Source organism: Amblyraja radiata, chromosome 10 (assembly GCF_010909765.2).
Source record: "Amblyraja radiata isolate CabotCenter1 chromosome 10, sAmbRad1.1.pri, whole genome shotgun sequence".
Taxonomy (NCBI): domain Eukaryota; kingdom Metazoa; phylum Chordata; class Chondrichthyes; order Rajiformes; family Rajidae; genus Amblyraja; species Amblyraja radiata.
The window spans coordinates 8050267-8076845 of NC_045965.1; the positions used below are offsets into that span (position 1 = coordinate 8050267).

At 39.5% G+C, this 26579-nt stretch overlaps 1 protein-coding gene across 9 annotated transcripts in view; it reads right to left on the bottom strand.

Moving 5' to 3' along the window:
- Positions 1-894: 894 nt before the first annotated feature.
- nek7 (NIMA related kinase 7) overlaps positions 895-26579 on the bottom strand; it is a 137603-nt gene continuing 111918 nt past the window's right edge. For 5 of the 9 annotated variants that reach the window (XM_033027965.1, XM_033027966.1, XM_033027970.1 and 2 more), the window contains exons 10-11: positions 7797-7910; positions 7071-7454 (exon numbers count right to left, since the gene is read on the bottom strand). In XM_033027965.1, the coding sequence (XP_032883856.1) occupies positions 7329-7454; positions 7797-7910 (240 nt within the window). In that variant the 3' untranslated portion in view covers positions 7071-7328. Of the gene's footprint in view, positions 3915-7057; positions 7455-7796; positions 7911-26579 lie in introns of those variants that run through there. The other 4 variants (XM_033027972.1, XM_033027971.1, XM_033027973.1 and 1 more) reach the window with 4 other exon arrangements.

The window sequence follows — 26579 nt, forward strand, 5'->3', positions numbered from 1 at the left end:
GTGACTAATAGTTACTGTATTGGACGGAAAATTATCTATTAGTATCTATAACAGGACTCAATGTAAACACCCATCTTGTATTAATAGCCATTCCACTTATTCTAGCCTCTTAATAAGCCATATTTATATGATCAACAATTACAATCAGATTACGAGTTAGCAGGTATTTCTTGCAACTCACATTAAGCTGGGTTTTGGAACTATGTACAGGCTAAATTCAGCAATTTAAAGACAGGATGAACATTATTATGGAAGTGGGGAAATATCATCTGGCATTAATATCATTCCAGGTACAAGAGGGGAGGGTTCGTGCACAGAAATACTCACTTTACGAAAAATCTACTGCATTGCTGTTAAATTATATCAAAGATGTCAATTTCTTTCAAGAGTGGTTGTAATTGAATTACAATAGAGTCATACAGCCCTTCAGCTGAACTTGTCCATGCTGATCAAGATGATCCATGCTGACCAGTCATAGAGCACAGAAAGAGACTCCTCGGCCCAACTTGCCCAGGCCGACATGATGCCTCATCCCCTTTTGTCTCATTTGCCCATGTTTGGCCCATAGCACTCCAAACCTTTCCTATCTATTTATTTGTCCAAGTATCTTTTAAATGTTGTTATAGTGCCTGCCTCAACTACCTCCTCTGGCTGCTCATTCCATCTACCCACCACCCTCTGAATCTAAAAGCTGGACATCAGGTTGCTATTAAATCTTTCCCCTCTCACCTTGAACCTATGCCCTCTGGTTCCCGACTCCAATACCCTGTGGGAAAAAGACTGTGCATTCACCCTATCCATTCCCCACGTGATTTCATACATCTTTACAAGATCCCCCTTTAGTCTCCCACACTCCAACCAGAGCATTTCCCAGAAAATAAACTAATATAGGCCAATTATCTGTAAATTTATTATGGACAGGCAGCATATTCATTTCCATTTAGAAAAGCAAAATCCATCCTCAAATCTAACTTGTGGATTTGTAACAAAGTGATACCATTTCCAGTTGACAGATTATACAAGCTCTTTAGCAAAAGATGTATTTTTCTTGTTAATGTATTGGAAGGCCATAACAATTTCTGCAGTGGAATCTTTAATGGCATATTCTTTATCAACATGCATTTAACGACAATCAGGTACAAGCACTTTAACATTCCTGTAAAACATAAGGCACATTATAACATACTCTGGTTTGCCCTACAAAAATTCTTGCCCAAGAATATTCAAATCTAGAAACAATTTGAACCTGGCTCTATTAACAATATCATTCATATTGAAAAATAGAACAGACTCAATTTAAAATGTCTTTTTTTCCCCAAAAGCAGCATATAATTTGCAAAAATTACATTTGTAAATCCAAACAATAACTCGCACAAGAAGTCCACATCAGCACAGTATTTTAGCAAAGAATTTTCAAGGTGGATGTTTTATGATAAACTGTGTCGATTAAATTGGTACCTAAACTACAGAGGAAGAAGAATTTCATCTATTTTTAAAATCGAACTCAGTACCATGTTCTACTGTTTGCATATCATCTCATACTATCCATCACAAAAGCTTCCTTTAGGCTGGAAATGATCAACAAAAACTAAATTATTTTGCTTCAAAACATGTAAAATGTCTTAGGAAAAAAAAAGAATTAACCTGTTGTAAACTAGTAATTTGTTCCAATCAATACCTGACTCTTCAAATTAATCACAATATCATTTATTAATCAAAGAACTTACTTTTTTGTCCAAAATCTGGAAATTAAATTACAACCAATTTTAAAATGGGGGTGAAATCCCAAGTTAATTTATTCCTTACTACTCATTAATTATGCTTGATGGCACTTATGGATGGCCATTAATTGTAATTTAAAGCAGTATATATATATTAAACCACACTCCACATATAGTAACACCGTTATAGGCAAAATAATCTGAAAATACTGAAGAAAATGTGTTTTAAGTTCTCAAGGGACAATTTTTCTTTCTTATCCTCTCAAATTCTCCAATGCTTTTTTTTTGCCTTGTGTCCTAAAAGAGGCAAATGTGTCGAGTAGTGTTCCACACGTTCCATTCAATTTAGGCTAAGCAGCTAACTTTTATCAGCGAGTTCAGACCGTATCTTCGGCTGGGATTATTGCAATTGTGGACATGGATAGCAATCTAGATCGGAACTCTCAAGTTATTTTCTCTTCCCAATTCGAAGAAACCACGGACAGTTGTATCATCCCCGTAATTTAACTTAACTGCGATTATTTGGTCGGCACAATTAAGCATCATACCATATAAGATGGAGAAACAAAGAACTGCAGATGCTGGTTAATACACATAAAGACACAATGTGCTGGAGTAACTCAGCAAGTCAGGCAGCAGCTCTGGAGAACGCACATTGGTGACATTTCTGGTCAACCTGAAACTTTGCCTATCCATGTTCTCCAGAGATGTTGCCTGCCCCACTGTGTTACTCCAGCACTTTGTATCCTTCTGTATACCTTATAAGGTTTGTGTAATGAGTTTCCAAGAAAGCCTTGCTAACTGACAGATGTCACTTTAGCTATAAGATGTTCTGCATTCTCAAAAGAAATCGTTCAGTTTTTGTCTATGACACTGTTCCTGTTCTTCATCGATTGTCCCATTCAATTATATTTTTCACATTCACTTGGTACCATATTAATAAATTAATTTATTACAATGTCTAACCCTGTAGGATTTATCCAAGTATAAATTGAAAGTAGATGTTTAAAATTCAAATGATTGGGGCGCAGTGAAACTAAAAACCTTTTTAAAAATGTGTAAATACAGAAAAATAATATGATGGTAGACACTGATCGCAAGAGGAAAGTTGAATTCCCCTTCTCAGTTACAAATTTCAACTGGATTTCTCTGAGAAGAACAAAAAGGGATAATATCATTGCCCAGCCATTCTTGTACACCTAATGGCAAAATGGTATTGAGCTTCAGTGGTCGAGTGTTATAAGCAGGTCTTGTATACAGGATCTGGCAAATCAGGAGGAGACAAAATAGGCTCAATCACAACTTAAAACAAAAGTGGCCAAACCTCAAGGTATCAATTTATACGATTTTCTGCAAACCTCGGATAGCTGTAACTGAACAATATTTGTTCTTATTGGTAGTTTAACATCAATGGGCAATTCGCATTACTGCATCAATCTGCAGGTTTTCTTTAATAAAACTAAAAAAACGAAGGCACCTTTTAGAAACCATAAATGTCAATGAACATTTAATAGTGTTTTGGTTAGCATTTATGTGACTTACATGGAACATTGAAGCAATTGAGAATTTGGTCCATACAAACCAAATGTTGATTTGCATAACATACCAAAACTTGCTGCAAATTCATACAATGCCACCGTGTATCTAAGGGTCAACAGAAGATATCGCAAGGGCTGCAGCATGTGGTAAATGCTATAAATAAGAGCAGGGGTTTATCTAACAAGGCACAATAAAGCCTGGTCCACAGGCCTACAGAAAACAGGTTTGCTTGTAATTGTAAAATAAATCTGTAGGCACACCAATTTTATTTTCAAAATATCAAGTGCGGAAATGGAAACAGTGTACAAATTAAAACACTGAAGCCACTGAGAGGATGTAATCATTAAAATAAATGCAGTTCAGCAAACAGAACCATGTCATTAAGAATTCATATGGACCTGTATAACTTTCATTCCACTGAACTACTGAATTCTGTACAACCATCCTTAGACGTAGAATAATAGACTAACGATAGAATACAGAAACAGTGAAATGGTATGTTCATATCTTGTGCTTTTCCATCTTCACAATGCATAATTTGCTTTAGCTTCCTGAAGAAAGTGCATGCATACGCTTTGCAACCTCATAAACATAGGCAATATCTGGTCTCTTCTCTGGATCCGGGTTAATGCAGATATTTACTAATTGGCGAAGCTAGAAAATAAAACAGTTCATTAAGTAAATGGGAAAAGAATCATTCTAAAGAACAAAGATTATAAAATGGCTTAGTAATGTAATGTGTATTCTTAGGGCAGAGGTTCATTTCCTCAGTCTGAAAGAAACATAAATCACAGTGTACAATATAGTGAGTGCGCTATGATGTCTTTTCAAGAGTGAAATGCAGTTCCCAATCAAAAACTACTCAAATGTATTACATGTTTATGGTTAATGGACCCATCTGGAAAAGGTAAACTAAATCAGAGAGAGAGAGAGATAGCAAACTTGATTAACCTTGTTTCGTGATACCCAGTGATGCTTTATCATCAGACAGGTATTTACACTTATAATAATTGAACTTGTGCCATTTAACATTACGTAACGTTTGACAGAGTGACGAGCGCTATTCTCCAACTGTGACTCAAAATTCCAACGTGTTTAATTGCACACAAATGAAAAGCAAGTCAGTGGAGAGAGCAAAAAATAACTATAATTTAATCCATGGCCGTCAGTCTACTTTTTATTGGATTTGCATTTATTTTTAAAATAATTTTGTGCCACCTCAATTTCAAGACTATTCTTACCCTAGAATTTAACAGAATGTCTGGATGCTAAAGAACGGTGTAGAAGACGACAAAGTGGAAGTTAGAATTTACTGAACAGCAGAACCTGCTCACTGAATCACATTGCCTAGTCCTGCTCATTTTTTTTACGTCCTCATTTCCTCCAGTAGCACCTGTGGTTGTATTTAATTGTTATATTTTTTACCGTGCAGAGACTGAACGATTCAACTCTACTGTCATATTTAGGCAATATAGGAGAGGATGATCTCCAGTGTCACTCATTGTGGAACATGGCGCAGAGGGGAAAAGTAGAAGCTGGGAATTTGCACAGGAGACTTAAAGTATTACCTAGTTTGACTTATAATTGTGCTTTGTATCTTGAATTGTAACTCAAGTCAAAATAGTCGGTATGTTCTTCAAGTATGGTTGCTGCTCTCAAGTTGTATTAATGACTGGCATGTCATATTACCAGCAATACATTAACATTACTTCATAGTTCTTCAAATTGCTTGGAATAATCTCATGCATTTTGAAAGGAATTCCTGATCACTAGAAACTACCGCTATAAGGTTTTAACTTCCAGATGACGGGTTTCAATTCTACAGATTGCTGCAGAGAAATCATCGGATCATTTGAATCTTCACTTCCCCTGTTCTGGGGTAATGGACCTAGGGATTTCCTGAATTCCTCGGAGAAATATTGAACTTAAAAATGTACATTTCTAAAAGCTGAGCTGCGATGTGCTGATTAGCACTGTTTGGAGCCACACAACAAATTAAAAAATGCTTAAATGGACACAATCTATACCATTAGGATTTTTAATAAAAATACTACCAAATGTCAAATTAGAAAATATTTAAGACTTTTTGTGCAAACCAAAACATCTGGATAAATGTAATCGTCGAGTTAATTATGAAGATTGAATTGAAGTTCTTGAGCGACAAATGCTTGTTTGCACTAGACAATATAAAATTTTGTCCCTCATTAAGAGAAAACTATTGTTGGCATTGCGCTACAACTTCATGCTGTGAGGAAATACTGATACCCAACGTCACTGTGAAACAGTTAGTGATTCTACAACTGAGTTATAAGCACAGTCCCTTGTGGAAATAAGAAACATATTTTACTGGGAGACATTATGTATCGTGTTTATATTTGCCTTCTTATTTTTTTATAAATTACATTGGTGTTTTTTTTAGTTAATCCAAAATTAACTACCCATGTAACTACAGTTCAAATATTATTTTTGTTTCACCCTCTGATGAGTTCCAGAGACAAAATCATATGTGAAGAAATCAGCAGCTTAATTATATTGAGCAGCATCAGATGGCTCAAAGAAATGCGCACAATGTAAGGATTTCATTCTAAAGTATTAGATTCATGTATTTTTCAGTTATCTGCACTGATAAAGCAAAGGCCAATAAAATTGCTATAGGTGCATTAATTATCCCTTGTAATGGCATAATTTACATTTATGCTTCGACTCACATTTCATAGCAGAGCCCTTCAAGTGTAGGATACAGAAACAGAATTCATCAATTGTAAAATGTTGTATACCTTATATGGCAAACAAAAATTACTATAACCAAAATCGCTTTACGTTTAAAGACTGTCTAAATAGTTTGAAAGAGGTTCAAATGTCAAAAATTCCAGTCTTACCATCCCTAGCAGACTGAAATGAAACAAGCTGATTACAGAAAAAAAGAGCTGCTTGTATTTTTTTTTTTTGTAAGTATTTGCACATTTTCATAAAATAATGAGTAAGCGTGGTTGGCAGTAACTATACACAATAACTCCATATTTGGAAGCTAAACAAAGTAAATCTTTCTCTCATGCCTTTAGAAAAAGCAGCAAATGCCAAGAATACTAACAAAAACAAAGCCAATCTATTTCCACAGACATTCACATTGTGTCAGGCTGGAAGGAAAGACATGCTCCTGTTTTGTGCTAATTATCTCTCTGCACTGGCACTGCTGAAGGCAGGGGAGGAATGGATCGGATTCAGCCTTTGCCAGCTCTGGGACCTTCCATCTGGGCCGGTCCCTGATAATTGCCCCTTGGCTGCGAACACACAACCCCCACTTCACACTTAGCCACAATAAGAGGCTGAGCAGAGTAGCCCTGCAGGCAGGCCGACTTCAACCAACCACTAGTGGCACCATCATTAAATCCTGCCGAAGGTCGCCATAGCAACCGCCTGCTGAGGCTGCTCCACCACACTCAACATCTCCTAATCAGCTACCATGTGAAATGCAAATTCAGACAGTCTGAAAATTAGTCAAGAAGAATGGGGATGAAGATGCAGATACGTGAAATATTCATGTGCATCATAGCAAAAGCAGACAGTCTGAATGACACAATAAAGAACAACCTATGACATTTTTGCCATCTCCTACGTTATTGTTTACACCTAGCTTTACCATCTAGACCACAGACACTAACACACAAGATATACACATTGCTGGAAACGCAAAGAATTTGAAGGGATTTTTGAACAATTAGAAAACAAAATAAAAGAAAATAAGTTACTCCAAATTCATTTTAATTCAAGACAGATGTTAAAAACAAAAACAAAATTTTGCACTAAGGATTTCCCCCAACTGCCCACCAAATATACACTCCTACACTGATGCCAACACTATTAGTCCCTCATTAACCCTAAACCTTTAAGACTACTTTGCAAGCACTGTCATCCTGCAATTATATAAGATTTTTTTTTTTAAACACATATTTAGATATATTCCTATATGTGGTAAAGCAATGTGTTGTTAATATTTGAGATAAGACATGTGGTGTTCTGCATCAGTTTGCAAGAAGGTTTTCCTTTTAATTTTATATAAAATGCCTGTCAGAGAGAATAAGCAAGTTCCATTGCTCTTGAATTAAGCATTAAAGTAGCATTCTTCAATTTTCCCTGTCTCACCCTCTTTTCCAGCCGGCCAGCAGAAGATCTGCTCAGATGATGGGGGTGAAGCTACAATTATAAGTCAGACTGAAATCAGTCAGCCTCACTGCAAGGATTTGTGGCATGAAGAACCTTCAGCAGATATGGCACCAAAAATAAAATCAAGATATTGATTCACCTCCCAATTTTTAACCTAGACAATAGAAAACAACTGTGCTCCTGGTATATTTGTGGTGATTTACACACCCCCCCTCCACTCCAACCCACAATTAAAAGCAAAATAAAGTTAGGTGCAACAAAAGCAGAATTCTTCCAATGGTGGAGCCAATACTCCAACGTTATTCTCTCATCACAATTCTTGTGTTTTTCAAGCCAAAAGCTTGTCAATAGTCAGCACAAATAAGAACCCACCTCTTCTGAGTAATGGTCAGAAGGAAGAGGAGGATAATCACACTGTTCGATCTTTTTACAGAGAGAATATAGGTTCATCTTATCACCGTAGAATGGACTTTGGAGAGCAGCCATCTGGGGAAAAATAAGGGAGAAGTCATGCAAAAGATTAATGAGAAATAAATTAAAATACACAAGCATATTGTGTTTAAATGGGATTTTATTTTACTACTGTAAAACATTGCGACATGTCCTTTAATCACTTCCTCTTAAATATACATTGCTACATTTGCTTTTATTTCAAATAATCTCATTTGACTTACCATATTGGTGAGACTGCTCTTGGGTTCAGTTTGTCAGGAAAGGCAATATTAAGCTGGAAAGAGCATAACGAAGATGTGCGAGGTTGTGTTCAAGAAGGAACTGCAGATGCTGGAAAATTGAAGGTACACAACAATGCTGTAGAAACTCAGCGGGTGCAGCAGCAACTTCCTTCGCTCCATAGATGCTGCTGCACCTGCTGAGTTTCTCCAGCATTTTTGTGTACCTGTGCGAGGTTGCTGTCAGGACTTGGGGACAGAGGTTGGGCAGGCTAGGACTATATTCTTTGGAGCGCAGGAGGATGAGGGGTGATCTTATAGAGTCGAATAGATAGGGTCTTTTACCCAGAGTAGGGGAAATCAAGAAGAGAACAGGTTTAAAGTTAGAGGGGAAGGATTTAATAGAAACCTGAGAGCAGCTGTTCCCACACAAGGGGTGGTGGGCATACGGAACACACTACCAGAGGAGGTGGTTGAGGCTGGTACCATAACAACGTTTAAAACATTTGGATTAGATGGACATCTTGGTCGGCATGGATAAGTAGGACCGAAGGGCCTGTTGCTGTTCCGTATGACTCACTGACTGGGATGTGTTCCACAAAAACAATGATGAATCCAATTCAAAATCCATATATTGTTGATCATTTCACCGATTTAACCTCTGGCCTCTGCTTATAAATAGATATTTGTGATGCACACCAAGGACAATAAAACAGGGATCTATCTATATTTTTCATTTAGAGAATTCAAACCCTTTGAAAAATATTAAGCTCTGCACAACGTTGTATCACTTTGACAATTTGCACTTGGACAAATATACAAATTTTACAATAGTAACCAAACAATTGAAGGAAGAAACATAAAGCCCGACATCAGCTGTGTCACCTCATGGTCAAGTGTTTGTAACCCTCCATTATAAAGCTCCGTATCATTTAGGTATATGCTGAAGTGACAAGAGTTAGTTAAGCCATCATTTATGATGTTAAAAAGTTCCCATATTACCTTCCAGAGTTGTGGAATAGCAGGCCAGATTAGTAATGAATTTAGTGATATTTTGACATTTTGAATCCATTCACGTTTTCGGCACCAGCACGGATATAGTACACTTGTTCAACAAATTGAAGACTTGTTGTTCAACTGTAGCCATTAAAACAAATACTGCTGTGTGGCAATTATATTTCTCACTCGGGGTAGCTCTCTCTTCAGATCCCAGTGAGGTGCTGAGGTCTGGATAACCCCAAAACCTGTCATTTAATGCTCCAGTTCATACTTGTATGTGTACATGCATCACATTTATACAAAACACATTTCTCTCAACTGGCTTTATATTTGCCAGTCTGGGTGTCTGGGCTGAATATAACTAGCTTCCAGGATCCCCACTGACTATTCTCCCAGCTTCAGAAAGCTTTGCCAGGATTTATTCTTTCCTTTATCTAATGCAAACCAGATTGGGGAAGGAACCAAAATCTTCTTTGAGTAAAGTAAAGATGTAAAACAAAATGTAGAATGGCTAATTTATGAAAAAAGGAAAAGCAGCAACTTAACTCTTATTTATAGCTGTTGGAGAAGTAGAAAAGGTTGTAAAACCAGACTTTATAGCAACAAATATTTAACAACAACCATTATACCACAACCCTCCACTTTAAATTATGAACCTAAATTACTTAAATGTTAGGCATTCTTTAAGGAATAAAAATATAGGTTCAACAACTGACTAATCCAAATAACACAGCAGCTGGAAGTAACACTTTTACCACTGCATTTTTGCAATTATTTAAGTATTATAAATCATAGTACAGAAAAAAAAATAATCTAGTTTTTATTCCGCACATATGCTGATAATATTCCATAGTAAATAAAACTATGTTGAGCTACATTTCATTGAGTTGGGCATGTATGAATTGCACTGAGAATTCCTATTATGCCCTACAATGCCATGTATGGCACCAGAGTTATGCTCTCCATTAACACGAGTCGTAAATCCAGGAATTTTGAATAATAAATCTTCCAATTAAACTTGAATAATACCTGCAAGATCGGAAGTGCAAGGTTTTAGGTTAACTTGCCAAACATCAATGAAATTTAGTTTCTCAGCTTTGCCTTCTTCTTTGGCCCCTCAGTCTGAAGAAAAGGGGGGGGGGGGGGCACAGTGGTGCAGTGGAGGAGTTGCTGCCCTGCAGCTCCAGAGACCCGGGTTTGATCCTGACTACGGGTGCTGTCTGTAAGGAGTTTATACGTTCTCCCTGTGACCTGCGTGGGTTTTCTCCAGGCGCTCCGATTTCCTCCCATACTCCGTACAGGTTTGGAGGTTAATTGGCTTGGTGAAATTGTTAAATTGTCCCTGGTTTGTGTAAAATAGTGTTAGTGTGCGGGAATCGCTGGTCGGCGTGGACACGGTTAGCTGATCTTCACGGAAACTTGGCTCAACACTGACGTTCCTGACAGCGCTATCCAGCTATCGGGGCGTAATTTACTCCGAGCGAACAGGACATCAGACTCCGGTAAGACCAGAGGTGGGGGTCTGTGCATTTATGTAAATAAAGCATGGTGCACGGACTCCACCATCATCGAGAGTCACTGCTCAGCTAACCTTGAGTTCCTCTTGGTTAGATGCAGACCGTTCTATCTGCCCAGAGAGTTCACCTCCACTGTTCTGACTGCAGCCTATATCCCTCCTGATGCTAATGCCAAGCTTGCAATGAAAGAGCTGCATACTGCCATTAGCAATCAACAGACGCACAACCCCGAGGCAGCCTTCATTGTTGCGGGTGACTTCAATCACTCTAACCTGAAGACTGTACTCCCCAAATTCCACCAACATGTCTCCTTCCCCACTAGAGTAGACAAGACACTGGACAAAGTCTACACCAACATGGCTGAAGCTTACAAAGCCATCCCCCCTCCCCCACCTTGGTCAGTCTGATCACGTCTCATTGTTCCTGCTCCCTAAGTACTCCCCACTCATCAGACGGGTTAAACCAACTGTGAGGACAGTTAAAGTCTGGTCAGAGGAAGCGGACTTCACACTTCAGCAGTGTTTTGGAAACACTGACTGGAAGGCGTTTGCAGCCCAGGCCACCCTTGACTCCCACACGGACATGATTCCTACACATCCTCTGTTCTGGACTTTATAAACTCCACCATCAATAGTGTCACCTCCCTCAAACAGGTGACCATATTCCCGAATCAGAAGCCATGGATGAACAGCGAGGTCAGGCTACTGCTGAAAGCACGGGACACCGCTTTCAGGTCAGGCGATGCTCGAGCCTACTGTTCAGCCAGGGCTAACCTGAAGAGGGGCATCAAGAAGGCCAAGCACTGCCATAAGCTCAGGATTGAGGAGCACTTCAACAACAACTCCGACCCCCGACGTATGTGGCAAGGCATCCAGGCCATCACGGACTATAGACCCTCCAACACCACCCCCACATCCAGCGACGCCTCCTTCCTTGAGGAGCTTAACCACTTCTATGGCCGCTTCGACAGGGACAATCTAGAGATCAAGGCTGTGCTACCTGCCGATCACCAACCCCTCACACTCACCCCCTACGACGTATACGTGGCACTGAGTAGGACTAATGCACGTAAGGCTGCTGGCCCTGACGGCATCCCTGGGCGCATGCTCAGGGCCTGTGCTGCGCAGCTGACAGACGTCTGGACTGACATCTTCAACCTGTCACTTGCCCAAGCAGTTGTCCCCGCGTGCCTTAAAACCACCTCCATCGTGCCAGTGCCAAAACACTCCACTGCGGCAAGCCTCAACGACTTCCGCCCAGTTGCACTTACCCCCATCATCACCAAGTGCTTCGAGAGGCTGGTCCTGGCACACCTCAAAAGCTGCCTACCCCCCACACTGGATCCCTATCAGTTTGCCTACCGCAAGAACAGGAGTACGGAGGATGCCATCTCAACGGCACTTCACTCCGCCCTCTCCCACCTCGACAACAGAGACACTTACGTAAGAATGCTGTTCATCGATTACAGCTCAGCATTCAACACCATTATACCATCAAAACTGATCACCAAACTCGGTAACCTGGGCATCGACCCCTCCCTCTGCAACTGGATACTGGACTTTCTAACCAACAGACCCCAGTCTGTTAGGTTAGACAAGCACACCTCTTCAACCCTCACCCTGAACACCGGCGTTCCACAGGGCTGTGTGCTGAGCCCCCTCCTCTACTCCCTCTTCACCTATGACTGCACACCTGTACATGGTACTAACACCATCATCAAGTATGCAGATGATACAACGGTGATTGGCCTCATCAGCAACAACGATGAGTCGGCCTACAGGGAGGAGGTCCAGCACTTAGCAGCATGGTGCGCTGACAACAACCTGGCCCTTAACTCCAAGAAGACCAAGGAGCTCATTGTAGACTTCAGGAAGTCCAGGGGCGGCACGCACACCCCCATCCACATTAACGGGACGGAGGTGGAACGTGTTTCTAGCTTCAGGTTCCTGGGAGTCAACATCTCCGATGACCTCTCTTGGACCCACAATACCTCAACTCTGATCAAGAAGGCTCACCAGCGTCTCTTCTTCCTGAGGAGACTGAAGAAGGTCCATCTGTCTCCTCAGATCCTGGTGAACTTCTACCGCTGCACCATCGAGAGCATCCTTACCAACTGCATCACAGTATGGTATGGCAACTGTTCTGTCTCCGACCGGAAGGCATTGCAGAGGGTGGTGAAAATTGCCCAACGCATCACCGGTTCCTCGCTCCCCTCCATTGAGTCTGTCCAAAGCAAGCGTTGTCTGCGGAGGGCGCTCAGCATCGCCATGGACTGCTCTCACCCCAACCATGGACTGTTTACCCTCCTACCATCCGGGAGGCGCTACAGGTCTCTCCGTTGCCGAACCAGCAGGTCCAGGAACAGCTTCTTCCCGGCGGCTGTCACTCTACTCAACAACGTACCTTGGTGACTGCCAATCACCCCCCCCCCCGGACACTTATTATTATTTATTCAAATCATTTGCTATGTCGCTCTTCCAGGGAGATGCTAAATGCATTTCGTTGTCTCTGTACTGTACACTGACAATGACAATTAAAATTGAATCTGAATCTGAATCTGAAGGGCCTGTTCCCGCACTATATCTCTAAAACTAAAACATTAAATATACAGATCCCTGAATTTTTTACTCAATTAGTGGAGTGCAAAAAACTATTGCCACACATAACATCACATTGTAGGGCATAATAGAAATATACCTTGCAATTTGAGTTGTGAATAGCCCAATGCAGTTCGTCTGAAATAGTTTCCCAGCTGTGGTGCGTCACAGGGTATCGGCAATACCCAAAGTATAACAGGGCATATGGTCTGTATGCTGCAGTAAGTTAACAGCATTATACAGTGCCCTCCATAATGTTTGGGACAACGACCCATCATTTATCTATTTGCCTCTGTACTCCACAATTTGAGATTTGTAATAGAAAAAAAAAATCACATGTCGTTAAAGTACACATTGTCAGATTTTATGACAGGCCATTTTTATACATTCTGGTTTCACCATGTAGAAATTACAGCTGTGTTTATACATAGTCCCCTCATTTCAGGGCACCATAATGTTTGGGACACATGGCTTCACAGACGTTTGTAATTGCTCAGGTGGGTTTAATTGCCTCCTTAATGCAGGTATAAGAGAGCTCTCAGCACCTAGTCTTTCCTCCAGTCTTTCCATCACCTTTGCTGTTCTTTAACTGCTGTTCATCTACATGGGGACTGAAGTTGTGCCAATGAAAGTCAAGTAAGTCATTATGAGACTGAGAAACAAGAATAAAACTGTTAGAGACATCAGCCAAATCTTAGGCTTACCAAAATTAACTGTTTGGAACTTCATTAAGAAGAAAGAGAGCACCGGTGAGCTTACTAATTGTAAAGGTACTGGCAGGCCAAGGAAGACCTCCACAGCTGATGACAGAACAAATCTCTCTATAATAAAGAAAAATCCCCAAACACCTGTCCGACAGATCAGAAACACTCTTCAGGAATCAGGTATGGATTTGTCAATGACGACTGTCTGCAGAAGACTTCATGAACAGAAATACAGAGGCTACACTACAAGATGCAACCCACTGGTTAGCCACAAAAATAGGATGGCCAGGTTAGTTTGCCAAGAAGTACTTAAGAGAGCAACCACAGTTCTGGAAAAGGTCTTGTGGACAGATGAGACTAAGATGGTAAGAACAAAGTATGGAGGAGAGAAGGAACTGCCCGAGATCCAAAGCATACGACCTCATCTGTGAAACACAGTGGTGGGGGTGCTATGGCCTGGGCATGTATGGGTGCAGAAGGTACTGGCTCACTTATCTTCATTGATGATACAACTGCTGATGGTAGCAGCATAATGAATTCTGAAGTGTATAGTCAATCACCCGATCTAAACCCAATTGAGCATGACTTTTATATGCTGAAGAGACAACTGAAGGGGACTAGCCCCCAAAACAAGCATAAGCTAAAGATGGCTGTAATACAGGCTTGGCAGAGTATCACCATAGAAGACACCCAACAACTGGTGATGTCCATGAATCGCAGACCAAGCAGTCATTGCATTCAAAGTATATGCAACAAAATACTAAATATGACTACTGTCATTTGCATGACATTGCTGCGTCCCAAACATAATGGTGCCCTGAAATGGAGGGGGGGGGGGGGGGGGGACTATGCATAAACACTGCTATAATGTCTACATGGTGAAAAATGGCCAGTTATTAAAATCTGACAATGTGCACTTTAACCACATGTGATTTTTTCTACTACAAATCTCAAATTGTGGATACAGATGCAAATAAATATATATTGGGTCTTTGTCCCTAACATTATAGTGGGCACTGTATGTTGAACAAATTTAAAAAAAAATGTTTTAGACTATGATTTATGATATTTGAAGTAAGTGTAATGGCAAAAAACTTGCTTCCAACTGCAGCATTATTTGAACTAGTTAGTTGTTGACACCTATATTTTTAATTCTTTAAAGAATGCGTGAAATTGAGTGATAGTGACATATACAAGAATCTCACACTGATTTTTGATGTATTCAACGATCACTGCGGTGTCAAGAATACATCTTGGCTTTTTCTTGCAACTGACATTTTGTGATATTAACATTGTGGAACCAAACTTTTAAGACATTTAGAAAAGTTAGTTCATGCAGGAAGTCTTGGACCTCAGAGCTGTATTTATTAATTAGTTTATTTGAATCATTAATAAAACATAAATGCAGGACAAAATGAAGAAACATCATATCCAGGTTAGTTTACAAGAGAGGTCGACCTAAAATTTTGCTCATAACAATGTTACAACAAAATCCCAAGGGTTACCAAGTTAGGGAGGTCTGTCTAACCTTGCAGTTCAGACTGCTTACATTCAAGGCGTGGAATATATTTTTCAAATCAGTACATGTGTACATTTTAGTTAGAAAGCAACAAAGGTTCATTGACCTGAAACATTAACCGTTTCTACAGCCACAGGTACTGCCTGACTTGCTGAGTATCATCAGCATTTCTGTTCTAATTTTTAGTTATATGTGTTTGCAGAATAGTCTAAAGGGAGTTAATTATCCAGAATTTGCTGTCCAAATAATGGTGAGAGTTTTGCCACTGTCCTCATGTGGAACTGACAGAGAAATGTCACTGGCATCATGCTGCAAAACCTCTACAGAAAATACAAACTAAACTCAAAGTCCTGCTAATTTCAGGCTAAATACTCGTTTAATAACAGATGAGAATTGATTATTTTGACATCCCCTCTGGCCGAGAAAATTAAAAATTGCAAGTATGGAGTCTCATTCTACTGGGTTTCAGGTTTAGGTTTGAAGATTTTAACATATTTGAAATCTAAATTCTGAACGTGGTTTAATTGTACTTTCAATCAACCAACCTAATCTCTCGCACCCTATTTTACAAGTGGATTGAGGAGTTTCGATCACTGAGAGCATTTAGAGTAGATTGGAGCAATGAGAGTATGGGGAACCAGCAAAGAGGAGACGAGCTGGGCAGATCAGTCATGATCAGATTGAATGTTAGGACAGGCTTGTAGGGCAGAGTGGCCTACCCCTGCTTCTATTTTCTGATGTAATAACAATCTCTTCCTGTATCCGATTAGGCCGCAAAGCCACCCATTACTTACCATCCCTTAAAAGTCATCGAACTATTAAATACCTCAGATGACATAATCGTGAGAGCAGGTACTCGGTATCTGTAATAAGGTGCCACAAGTTCATACTTTGGTTAAATAAGTACCTGCTAGTTTAATTTTACATGTGGCAAGTAGCTGAAAGTGCAAGCCACTGAGGGATTTGTACACTGTGGACGGCTTGATTGTAACCATGTATCGTCTTTCTGTTGATAGCACGCAACAAAGGCTTTTCTCTGCACCTTGGTACGTGTGACAATAAATTAAACTAAACTAAAGGGATGTGTCCCTGCTTTAATGGCCAGCTAAACACCGTCAGGTGGAGATCTCATTTAATGAATGATACTACAACAATACAGCCAATCCTCGTTAGTTCATCAGTTCTGTAATGAACATAAGAGACAGGAGTATGGTTGATATTCTGCCTAAAATCCAGCTTGCCACCCAATTCCCATTTGCTCCAGTTCCCCACTTACAAAAATCAATCAATTTCAACCTCAAATGTGCGCAATAACTGAACATCCTTTGAGGAAGAGAATTCCAAATATTTACAATTGTGCATTAATAAATTGCTCTGTATCTCAGTGCAAAATGGTCGACTTACTATTCTAGGTCTTTGACCCCAATTCTAGACTCTCCAGTTAGTGTAAACCATAGTGACTCTCAACACCCACCCTGTCAACCTGCCTAAGAACCTTCAAATGTTTCAGTGAGATGACCTCATTCTTCCATTCTCCACTGAGTATATTCTGATCTCATTCAGTCTCTACATGGGGCAACTCACTCCATGTTGGAATCAACCTGCTGAGTTTACACTGCAGCAGGACAACAGATAATACATTGTTCCAAAAGGCAAAAAAAAGAAAATCATGGCGTCAGATGGCATCTGTGGAGACAGCAAAATGGTCAATAATCTTTAGTCAGAACCCTAAGACAAAGGTCATCAACTCAAAAGGTTAATTCGTACTTTCTGCACAAAAGTTCAATAGACAATAGCAGGAGTAGGCCATTTGGCCCTTCGAGCCAGCCCATTCAATGTGATCGTGGCTGATCATCCCCAATCAGTACCCCGTTCCTGCCTTCTCCCCATATCCCCCGACTCTGCTATTTTTAAGTGCTCTATCTAGCTCTCTCTTGAAAGAATCCAGAGAACCCGCTTTCACCGCCCTTGAGGCAGAGAATTCCACAGACTCACCACTGTGAGAAAAAGTGTTTCCTCGTCTCCGTTCTAAATGGTTTATTCCTTATTCTTAAACTGTGGCCCCTGGTTCTGGACTCCCCCAACATCGGGAACATGTTTCCTGCCTCTAGCGTGTCCAAACCCTTAACAATCCTATATGTTTCAATGATCAACCCTCTCATCCTTCTAAACTCCAGAGTGTACAAGCCCAGCTGCTCCATTCTTTCTGCATATGACAGTCCCGCCATCCCGGGAACTAACCTTGTAAACCTATGCTGCACTCCCTCAATAGCAAGAATGTCCTTCTTCAAATTAGGGGACCAAAACTGCACACAATACTCGAGGTGTGGTCTCACTAGGGCTCTGTACAACTGCAGAAGGACCTCTTTGCTCCTATATTCGATTCCTCTTGTTATAAAGGCCAACATGTCATTCGCTGCCTGCTGTACCTGCATGCTTACTTTCATAGACTGATGTACAAGGACCTCCAGATCCCGTTGTACTTCCCCTTTTCCCAACTTGACGCCATGTAGATAGTAATCTGATAATTCCCTAAGAATAGGATCATTTTTCTTTTCAAACATATTGCTTTTGTTTAGGGCGGGAGATTGAAACTTCATACATTACTTCAAATGAGGTTGCACCAAAACCTTGCAAAACCTTAACATGACTTCTTATTTTTATTATTCTTTAACCTCTTTCCTAAAAGCCCAAGATATCTGTTGCTACTTGCAGGTTTATTTTCTGCGTCTCAAAACCAACAGACTAAGATCTCTCTGTGCAACAGCAGTTTTAAGTTTTGTGCTATTTATAAGTCTATTGTGCTATTTCATCTTTCAACCTCTAAAATGAATGGTCTCACATCCTACTCTATATCCACCTGCCTTCATCCTTTTGTAGACTCTGATTCTTTCAGTTCATTTTCCCCAACTTCATCATGTCTGGATACACAAGACCAATTCTTTCATCAGTCATTAATATAAATGTTAATGGCTGGCAGTCTAGACACACACATACATTTTGCAACATCAGCAACAGACTGCAAAACTCAATTGCATCTATACTAGAGTCTGAAGAAGGGTTTCGGCCCGAAACGTCGCCTATTTCCTTCGCTCCATAGATGCTGCTGCACCCGCTGTTTCCCCAGCAATTTTGTGTACCCTGCATCTATACTATGTTTTTTTTAAACCAATCTTTGATCTACGCTTTTTGGACAATCCTAATACCATGGGACCATTTTCAAGAAACAATTTGATTTTTACTTTATTGATTGCAAATCCAGATAAAGTACATCCACCAGGTGCCCCTTATCTATCCTGCTAATTATACCATCAATGACCAGAATAGTTCTGGTATGCAAGCAAAGAATTTCACTGTACCTTGTCACATGTGATAAGAAAGTATTCCATTCCAGTTGGAAATATTGTGCATGGTTTTGCCTTCTTAAATCCTAGCTTAGATGTAATGCACGTTACTTGGTAATTAGTAAATAACAAAGTTATGTTGATCCTGTCAACTAACAGGGATGCCAATGATAATTCATGGAACAACCAGGATCTCTGGATGTTCAGAGCTCCATATTTCCAGACTATTCTGTTGTGCTGGTAGACGCCAAGTTATGAATTAAAGCTTTAGCTATTTATTTCTGCCTCCTCTGTTAAACTTTCAGTCCTTCAGTTCCAGGGGCGGCACGATGGCACAGCGGTATAGTTGCTGCCTTACAGCGCCAGAAACCCGAGTTCGATCCCCACTACGGGTGCTGTCTTTACGGAGTTTGTACATTCTCCCCGTGACCGTGTGGGTTTTCTCCGAGAACTTCGGTTTCCTCCCACACTCCAAAGACTCCAAAGGTTAATTGGCTTGGTATAAGTGTAAAATCATCCCTAATGTGTGTAGGATAGTGTTACTGTGCTGGTCGGTGCAGACTCGGTGGGCCGAATGGCCTGTTTCCGCGCTGTATCTCTGAAATGAACCTTCATCCATCCCTGTTCGAGCCCCCACCTAGGTTTATTGTGAGAGTCAATAAGAGGGAATCAGACTTCGGTGGTGGATGAAACAAATACTTTGATTGATACAATTCAATAAAGATAATTTGCCAATGTGCCATCAGCTGCCAAGTGAACCATATATCTGAAGCTGTAAAATAACTTACATTTCCATACTTAAAGCAACTGCGAATTTGAAAATCTAGCTGAATTAGTATTCCAGCAATACAGACCAACGATTATGATATACCTGCATTTCAGAATGTTTAAAATGTCACATGCACCTAGAAGTACTAGATTAAGTGTCATGGTCATAGTTATTAAAATGTGCTTAAAAATCGTATCAGGACGGTTCACCTCAAACTGGAACAGAAACAGTTCATCTCTTCAATCAAATAGCCACAGCATTTGTTAAATAATTTCTGCCTTACTGCAAGGTATGCATCCCTCTGTTTATGTTTCTCAGGACTTAGATGATTTAAATTCCATAAATGGATTAAAATAACATTTACCAGTTTAATTTTACCTCCCTCTACCTCAGCCAGTCACCAAGTCTTGAGCCTTCAGAATAATACTAATGGCAGAAAGTAAATCAGTGAAATGCACATATATTTTTTTACATAATATTTAAAATGTTGGGTGCAATTTTATTCTAACTGCTGAAGAGAATAATTAAGGCAGGTTGTTGTTACGAAACATTGGTTGTCATTTAGAAAATGGTTTGCACTGCAATTAAATCTTTATCTTCTTGTCTGAAAGTGAAACACTTATGTTCAAAATGGCATCCAGAATGATGCAGAATAAATAACCTAAGTTACTCAGAATATTTTTATGTGACTGCTCCCACGATCTCAAAAACAGGCTTATTGCTCTAGCATATTTGCATTTTAAATGTTACTGCAAAAATATGTTATGCAAAATCCAAAAATTGTCATTACTGCATGAGGTGTGTGGACTATAACACATTTGCATCTTTAAAACAGAAACAGCAACAGAATCCTGCAGACTTTTTTTTTGCTGTTGATGCCCTTGGGAATGAGCAGTGGTACCCTTTAAATCCCTTTAACATGGACAGCATCAACACTGCAGTGTGCACAGTGTAGCCCGAAAGTCAGTCACCCTTTTCTGCATGTGCTAATAAGTTTGATTTTCAAAGGACAATGTGTACATTCCCCAGACACGCAGACCTTCTGCGAAACACGCAGACCATCCTGTGCTACTCAGTGAGCTTTAGCAGGGACAGGACAAGCTGAAAATGCCTCTCATCTGTCGGCTGCTCTTTGAAACATATCCTTAACTGTTTGCTTCCCGGAACTACTATTTACATTGGAATCAACAGAGTCCACCTCTCATTAAATTACTCCACTGTCCTAATCCCCCAATATCACTAGACGTTTGATTGAATCTTCGAGAGATAATACCGCAAACCTTTCCACCTCGCGCCATTAAAACACAGTAGTCCAGAAAACATTTTATAATACAATTAACAGATGAGAAGCATATTCAATAAAGAGTTAAACTGGGCCTATTTTCATGCATCTTCTGCTTTGACAGATGAAAAATGTCAACTGTCCTGTTTTTATTTTCTAGCTTTTGCACTATTCATCTGGTTCATTAGTGCCTATCGCTGCTGCCCCTGACAGCTGCTTGCCCTCTCTTCCTAGCAGCTGAATTTTTCAGGCTAATTTGATTCTCCTCACTGAGACGATCACTGAAATGATTGACTTGCTCCCTGACCTCAAGGGTCCGACTTCCCTTATTAGTATTCTGGATATGTTCAAGATAAGGGAGCATCCTGTCTGTCTTCAGGGCTGGTGGCTGCACTCTCTGTTTTTCTGTAAGCCACCAACCTACAACCTTCTAAGGAGGCAACTGCTGCTCTGTACAATGAAGGAAACATGTAAAACTTCATCTTCAGATGTCAAGGTCCGTGTAGATGAGTAGCTGATTTATGCTATCAATTTATGCAAATAATATGTGACACTGAACAACAAGTCATTAATTAATACTAGGAATTATTCTACTGTATCAGGTTCCTATACATTTTACTGTTAAAATCATCTGCATTTGAAAATGTGGTACTGATCATTCAAACTCAACCCACAGCAATGTTCAAGGATCATTACCTTCATTCAAAGATGACCTTAAATTGCGCATCAATAAAAAAAAGTCATATAATGTAATGACGAAATACCTCTTCCCACACCCACTGAAATCTCCCCACCTTGGCATTATGGAGATGAAAATAGATCTTTCCCTGAGTAAAGCACGATTGTGAGCGTATCTGGGTTGATTAGTGATACTCTGGAAATCCACCTGGGCTCTTCCTGGTGTCAGTCACATGTCATCCTGATGCAATTTCTGCATCAGAAGCCCACAGAGCAGCGACTTCAATCAAGCGACACTCCACGAGCAGTATTGCAGGGGAACACTGTTGCATCACCGAGCGCTCTCAGGATCCGCTATTTAAAGAGGAGCATTTAACTAAATCCTTCCCCGGCCGCAAACAATCACTCAGCGGTATGTTGAGTCTAGCTTCAGGAGTACACCTGGATTTCATCTGTCCAGCTGTTTCAAATGGCAGGTTGAAATGACCTTTCAAAATGTGACTATTAGTTACTTATAACAACTTATTGTAAGTTAGAACTTATTAATTCATTAAGTTAATTATGGAAAGACAGGGTGGGTATAATTTGAGAGGGGAACATAATTTAAAAAAACTCAATATCAGAACAACTCTTAAAAGTATGTGCATAGCAATCTGTGGTGTGAATTTGTGGAATGGTCTGGAACAGGAGATACAACTTAGCACAAGCATAATTCAGTTAAAAAAGATGTACAAAAACTCTTGTTTAAAAGGATATTGGGATGAGGATAGGTGATTGTGAGTGGGATATTTGTTATACTGATTGTATTGGGAAGGGTGATTATAGAGTGATGGGTTGTATATATGACTATGATACTGTATAGTATATGAGGGCTTTTTCTTTTCTTTTTATTTTTTTATTTTTTGTATGGCTTTGTAAATATTTGATTAGTGTATAAATGTAAATAATTTGGTGTACATATAGTGGCTGGTGTACATATGCTGTACATATAGCTGCTAAATGTGTATAAGATAATTACAAGCAGTTTAATAAGGGGTGAGAATTAATAAGCTTTGGCTTCTTCCTGCTCCTTTTCGGACACATACGATTTCATTTATTTATAGATATTGTTTATGACACTTTATAAATATTCTTGTTTTGTTTTTTGTATGGTGTTTCACATTTGCTCTTTATTCTTTAATTCGGTTCGAAATAAATAATAATTAAAAAGAAAGTTACTAATTTTAGTTTTAGAGATACAGCATGGAAACAGACCCTTTATCCCACCGAGTTTGCGCCAACCAATGATCACACTAGTTCTATTCTATATACTAGGGACAATTTACAAAAGCCAATGCATGTGGGAGGAATCCGAGCGCCCGGAGAATTTTACATTTTATACCAAGCCAATTAACCTACAAACCAGTATGTCTCCCAAACCAGAGTGTGGGAGAAAACCCATTCAGGTCATAGGGAGAATGTGCAAACTTCCATTCAGACAACACCCATAGTCAGGATCGAAACCAGGTCTCTGGCGCTGGCAGGCAGAAACTCTACTGCTACAACACTGTACAGTTCACTGTGCCGCCCCAACTAATCCAAACACATATTCAAACAAACAGCATAGCCAAAAATTGCAATGTTTGGCTATACCCCAAGATACTTATTCTAGACTTCTGCACTGAAGCTCCTGTCCAAACTTTAACTCGGCCACTCTCTGTGTGTAACCCTGGATACATAACCATGGCCAAATGGATCCAACACAATGCTTTGTACAAAAAAAAATTGTTGCAATTAAGTAACATGCAGCATGCCAATGCCAAAATATTAGTGTCAGTCTTTGTACACACAAAGAATAAGGATTTTGGGAAGGGCACTGAATTTTAAGTAACTATGATAAGCTACTGCAATAAAAAGTGATGTCCTGTGGCTCAATTACATGCTAACTTACATACTGGTGATGAAGTTCAAAATCATACTTATTCCTCACCACAAACATTATTTTAACTATAACCTATAACTAATGAGCCAAATACCAACTGATGAAAATAAAACAATTATCCTGTCATTACATTGAAAAATCAAATTGTTGCAATTAATAAACAGTTATCAAGTTTTAACATTACCTTTTCTGCATTCAAGAACAACCATTATTCAATGTTTCAAATTTTAGCTGCAGGATGTGATTTTAATAGGTTTTTAAATACTTGACATAAGTTTATTGTTTTTTTTTACATTATTAGCCCTTTTCTGTGAGTGAGATTGGAGGCCACCATGATCATAATTTCCTTCATCTGTAACATATCTCCACTTGCACCAATCATCTTAAAAATGAAAAAAATCTCCCAAAAAATTCCACCTCTTCTTGCCAGCTGACTGGCAAACGATGGACAAGGGGTTTATATCCTTCCATCTGTACCTTGTCCAAATAATCTCACTAAAATGACCAGTGACACTGCTAGTTATTCAGAGCGACAATTCTGAGCATATTCTCCAATTGATCCAAATATAAAATCCTATTATCGGGTGATTTCAAATTAAGCCAACAATTTTAAACACCTGTTTTGGGGAATAAACAGCAACTAGACATGTAAAGACACTGGCTGTCTACATAGGCTCATTCTTGACCAGTACAGTTTAGCATGAACTATGCATGCATGGCTGTATCTCCAGTCAGCTCCCATTTTCTCATTACATATGCCACTGAATAAGCCAGCAGTCTGCTGCAGCCAGTGAGCAAGAATCTATGAATTTTGAATCTCGGCAAAATGAACTCACTTTGACATATTGCTAAATGCATCATCAGCATGGTTTATAATTAGCATTTAAAAAAAATATCTGCAGAATTAAACAAAAGTAAAATTCTACTATCGACCACAGCACACCAGCATCGCAGCTTACTTCACTCTCGCAGATCTGTATTAATGACAAATGAGCCTGGATCCCATGTACCCATCACACAGGAATGGCTTTTGCAAAAGATTTGCTGAACTTTAAACTTTAATACAAGAAACAAAATACAGTTGGAATATAAAGCACGGACGATTTTTGAGCAGAGATTCAATGCAAATTCACAGCTGCCTAACCTGCACAACTTACCCAGAGTTAATTGCATTGCTATCATCATCACATTCACTATTATGTATTTTGCTACCTGTGTAATATATATAATTTTTATATAATATTACAAGATCAGAAAAATAGTAAGAGTAAGAACAACATTATCCTTGTAAAGTTGGCCATATTGGCCGACATCTGTTTAATTGTGACAAACTTCCTTCAGGATTATAACACCAAAACTAAATAATGTTGCATTAAAAGTTTTATAGCAATCATGAGGGGTTTTAGTCCCCATCTTTATGAGGTATAATTTATTAAAACATTTTTTATCTACAATATCAGTAAATCATTAATATTGAAACAATATACTTTGGTGTAGTGCTTGCTGTGAATCTTCAATAATGCCAGAATAGCACAAAGTAGATATAATAACTGAGTTTAAAATGTATGGAAGAACTAAAAGCATAAAATAAACTTTTACAAAATGTAAATAGTGCTAAATGTTATCAGTTTTATCAATTTTATCAATTTATCTTTAAGCTTGTAAAGTCTTAAATGTTGGTATTGGCAAAGCGCATCACCTTCAGAACATTTTCTATTTATGTTTATGGCCATTCGATGTCGCCAGTGTTTGCTCAAAATATTGAATTTTTTCCCTAATTTTATTTGTATTAAAATTGGGATTCAGTAATGACTGGCAAACAGAAGAAAATTATAAGAAATATCTTTATCTTCATAATATTTTTGTCTTCCATCAATAATACCGGGAGAGGTAGCAGCGCAGATGGTTAGACGTTTCACAGAAAAGAAAAGGAAAACAGCATCTGCAGTTCCTTGTCTCTAGAAAAGGAAATACTTTGACTGGATTATTGGGGCTTCAATCCAGACTTTGGATTCCAGCAAATGAATGTAAAATTTTAAACTAAAACATAGCGATGGTGACAAAATATCAGAATGTCATCTGAAACTGGTCTTTGCAAAATTGCCTGGTAAAGTTATGCTAACAAAGTATTTTACTGAGCAATATGCCTTCCAGGATTTGGAGGAGTTTTAACACAGTTTGGCTGCTATCCAAACATTGAACACACCAGGATGTTGGCACGTTCAATCTCACATGGAAGAGAACAACTCAGGGCAAGATAAATACTGCGGTGTCACCCTGCAATTAACATACTGTTCACTAATCAGGAAACACAGGGTGCAGTCATACTCTGGACAGCCCAGTTTTACTGGCTAATGACTGCTATTATTGCACAGGCTGCTTACACAGAAAGCAAATGCTCAGAAAAAAAGGCTTTTTATTAGACATTACGATCTCTTTACATAAAGTGAAGAGCACTTACACATGATACTAGTTACCATTAAGGTGATAGTATGACCGTCGCCCAGATTAGTACAAGAGGATATTTTTGGTAGTGGTTTGATACAACTGAATGGATTGCTAGATGCTGTCAAGAATTCAATGAATAACCTAAGAAATAACAACAGGGTGGTGCAGTGGTGGTTCTGCTGCCTTACAGTGCCAGAGACCCGGGTTTGATCTTGATCTCAGGTGCTGTCTGTACGGAGTTTGTACGTTCTCCCTGTGACCACGTGGGTTTTCTCTGGGTGCTCCGGTTTCCTCCAACTCTCCAAAGATGCAAAGGTTTATTGGCTTCAGTCAAATTTTGGCACTGTATCTCTAAAGTGTAAATCGTCTACCTTCTCTTAATCTTTGCCACAAAATATAATTGTGGCTAATCTTGCATCAGGTCTATCAGAAATTTATCGCCCAAGTCCTAAACTGCTCAGCCCTCATCCTGAGACTATGGTTGCTGCTACCGCACTCTTCAGCCTGCTAAAGGGGCCTGTCAACATCTACCTTGTCATATCTCTTCTCTGTGGATTGTCACCTTGTCATGGTGGAGAAGCTTGTGTGGTCCTGAGATCCTGAGAGCGATGCCATCTGGAGCTATGCTCCTGGTAGGGTCACCCATGGCGGTAAGGTCGAGGGGGAGGTCTCTGACAAAGAGCAATCCAACCAAGGCCTCAACAGT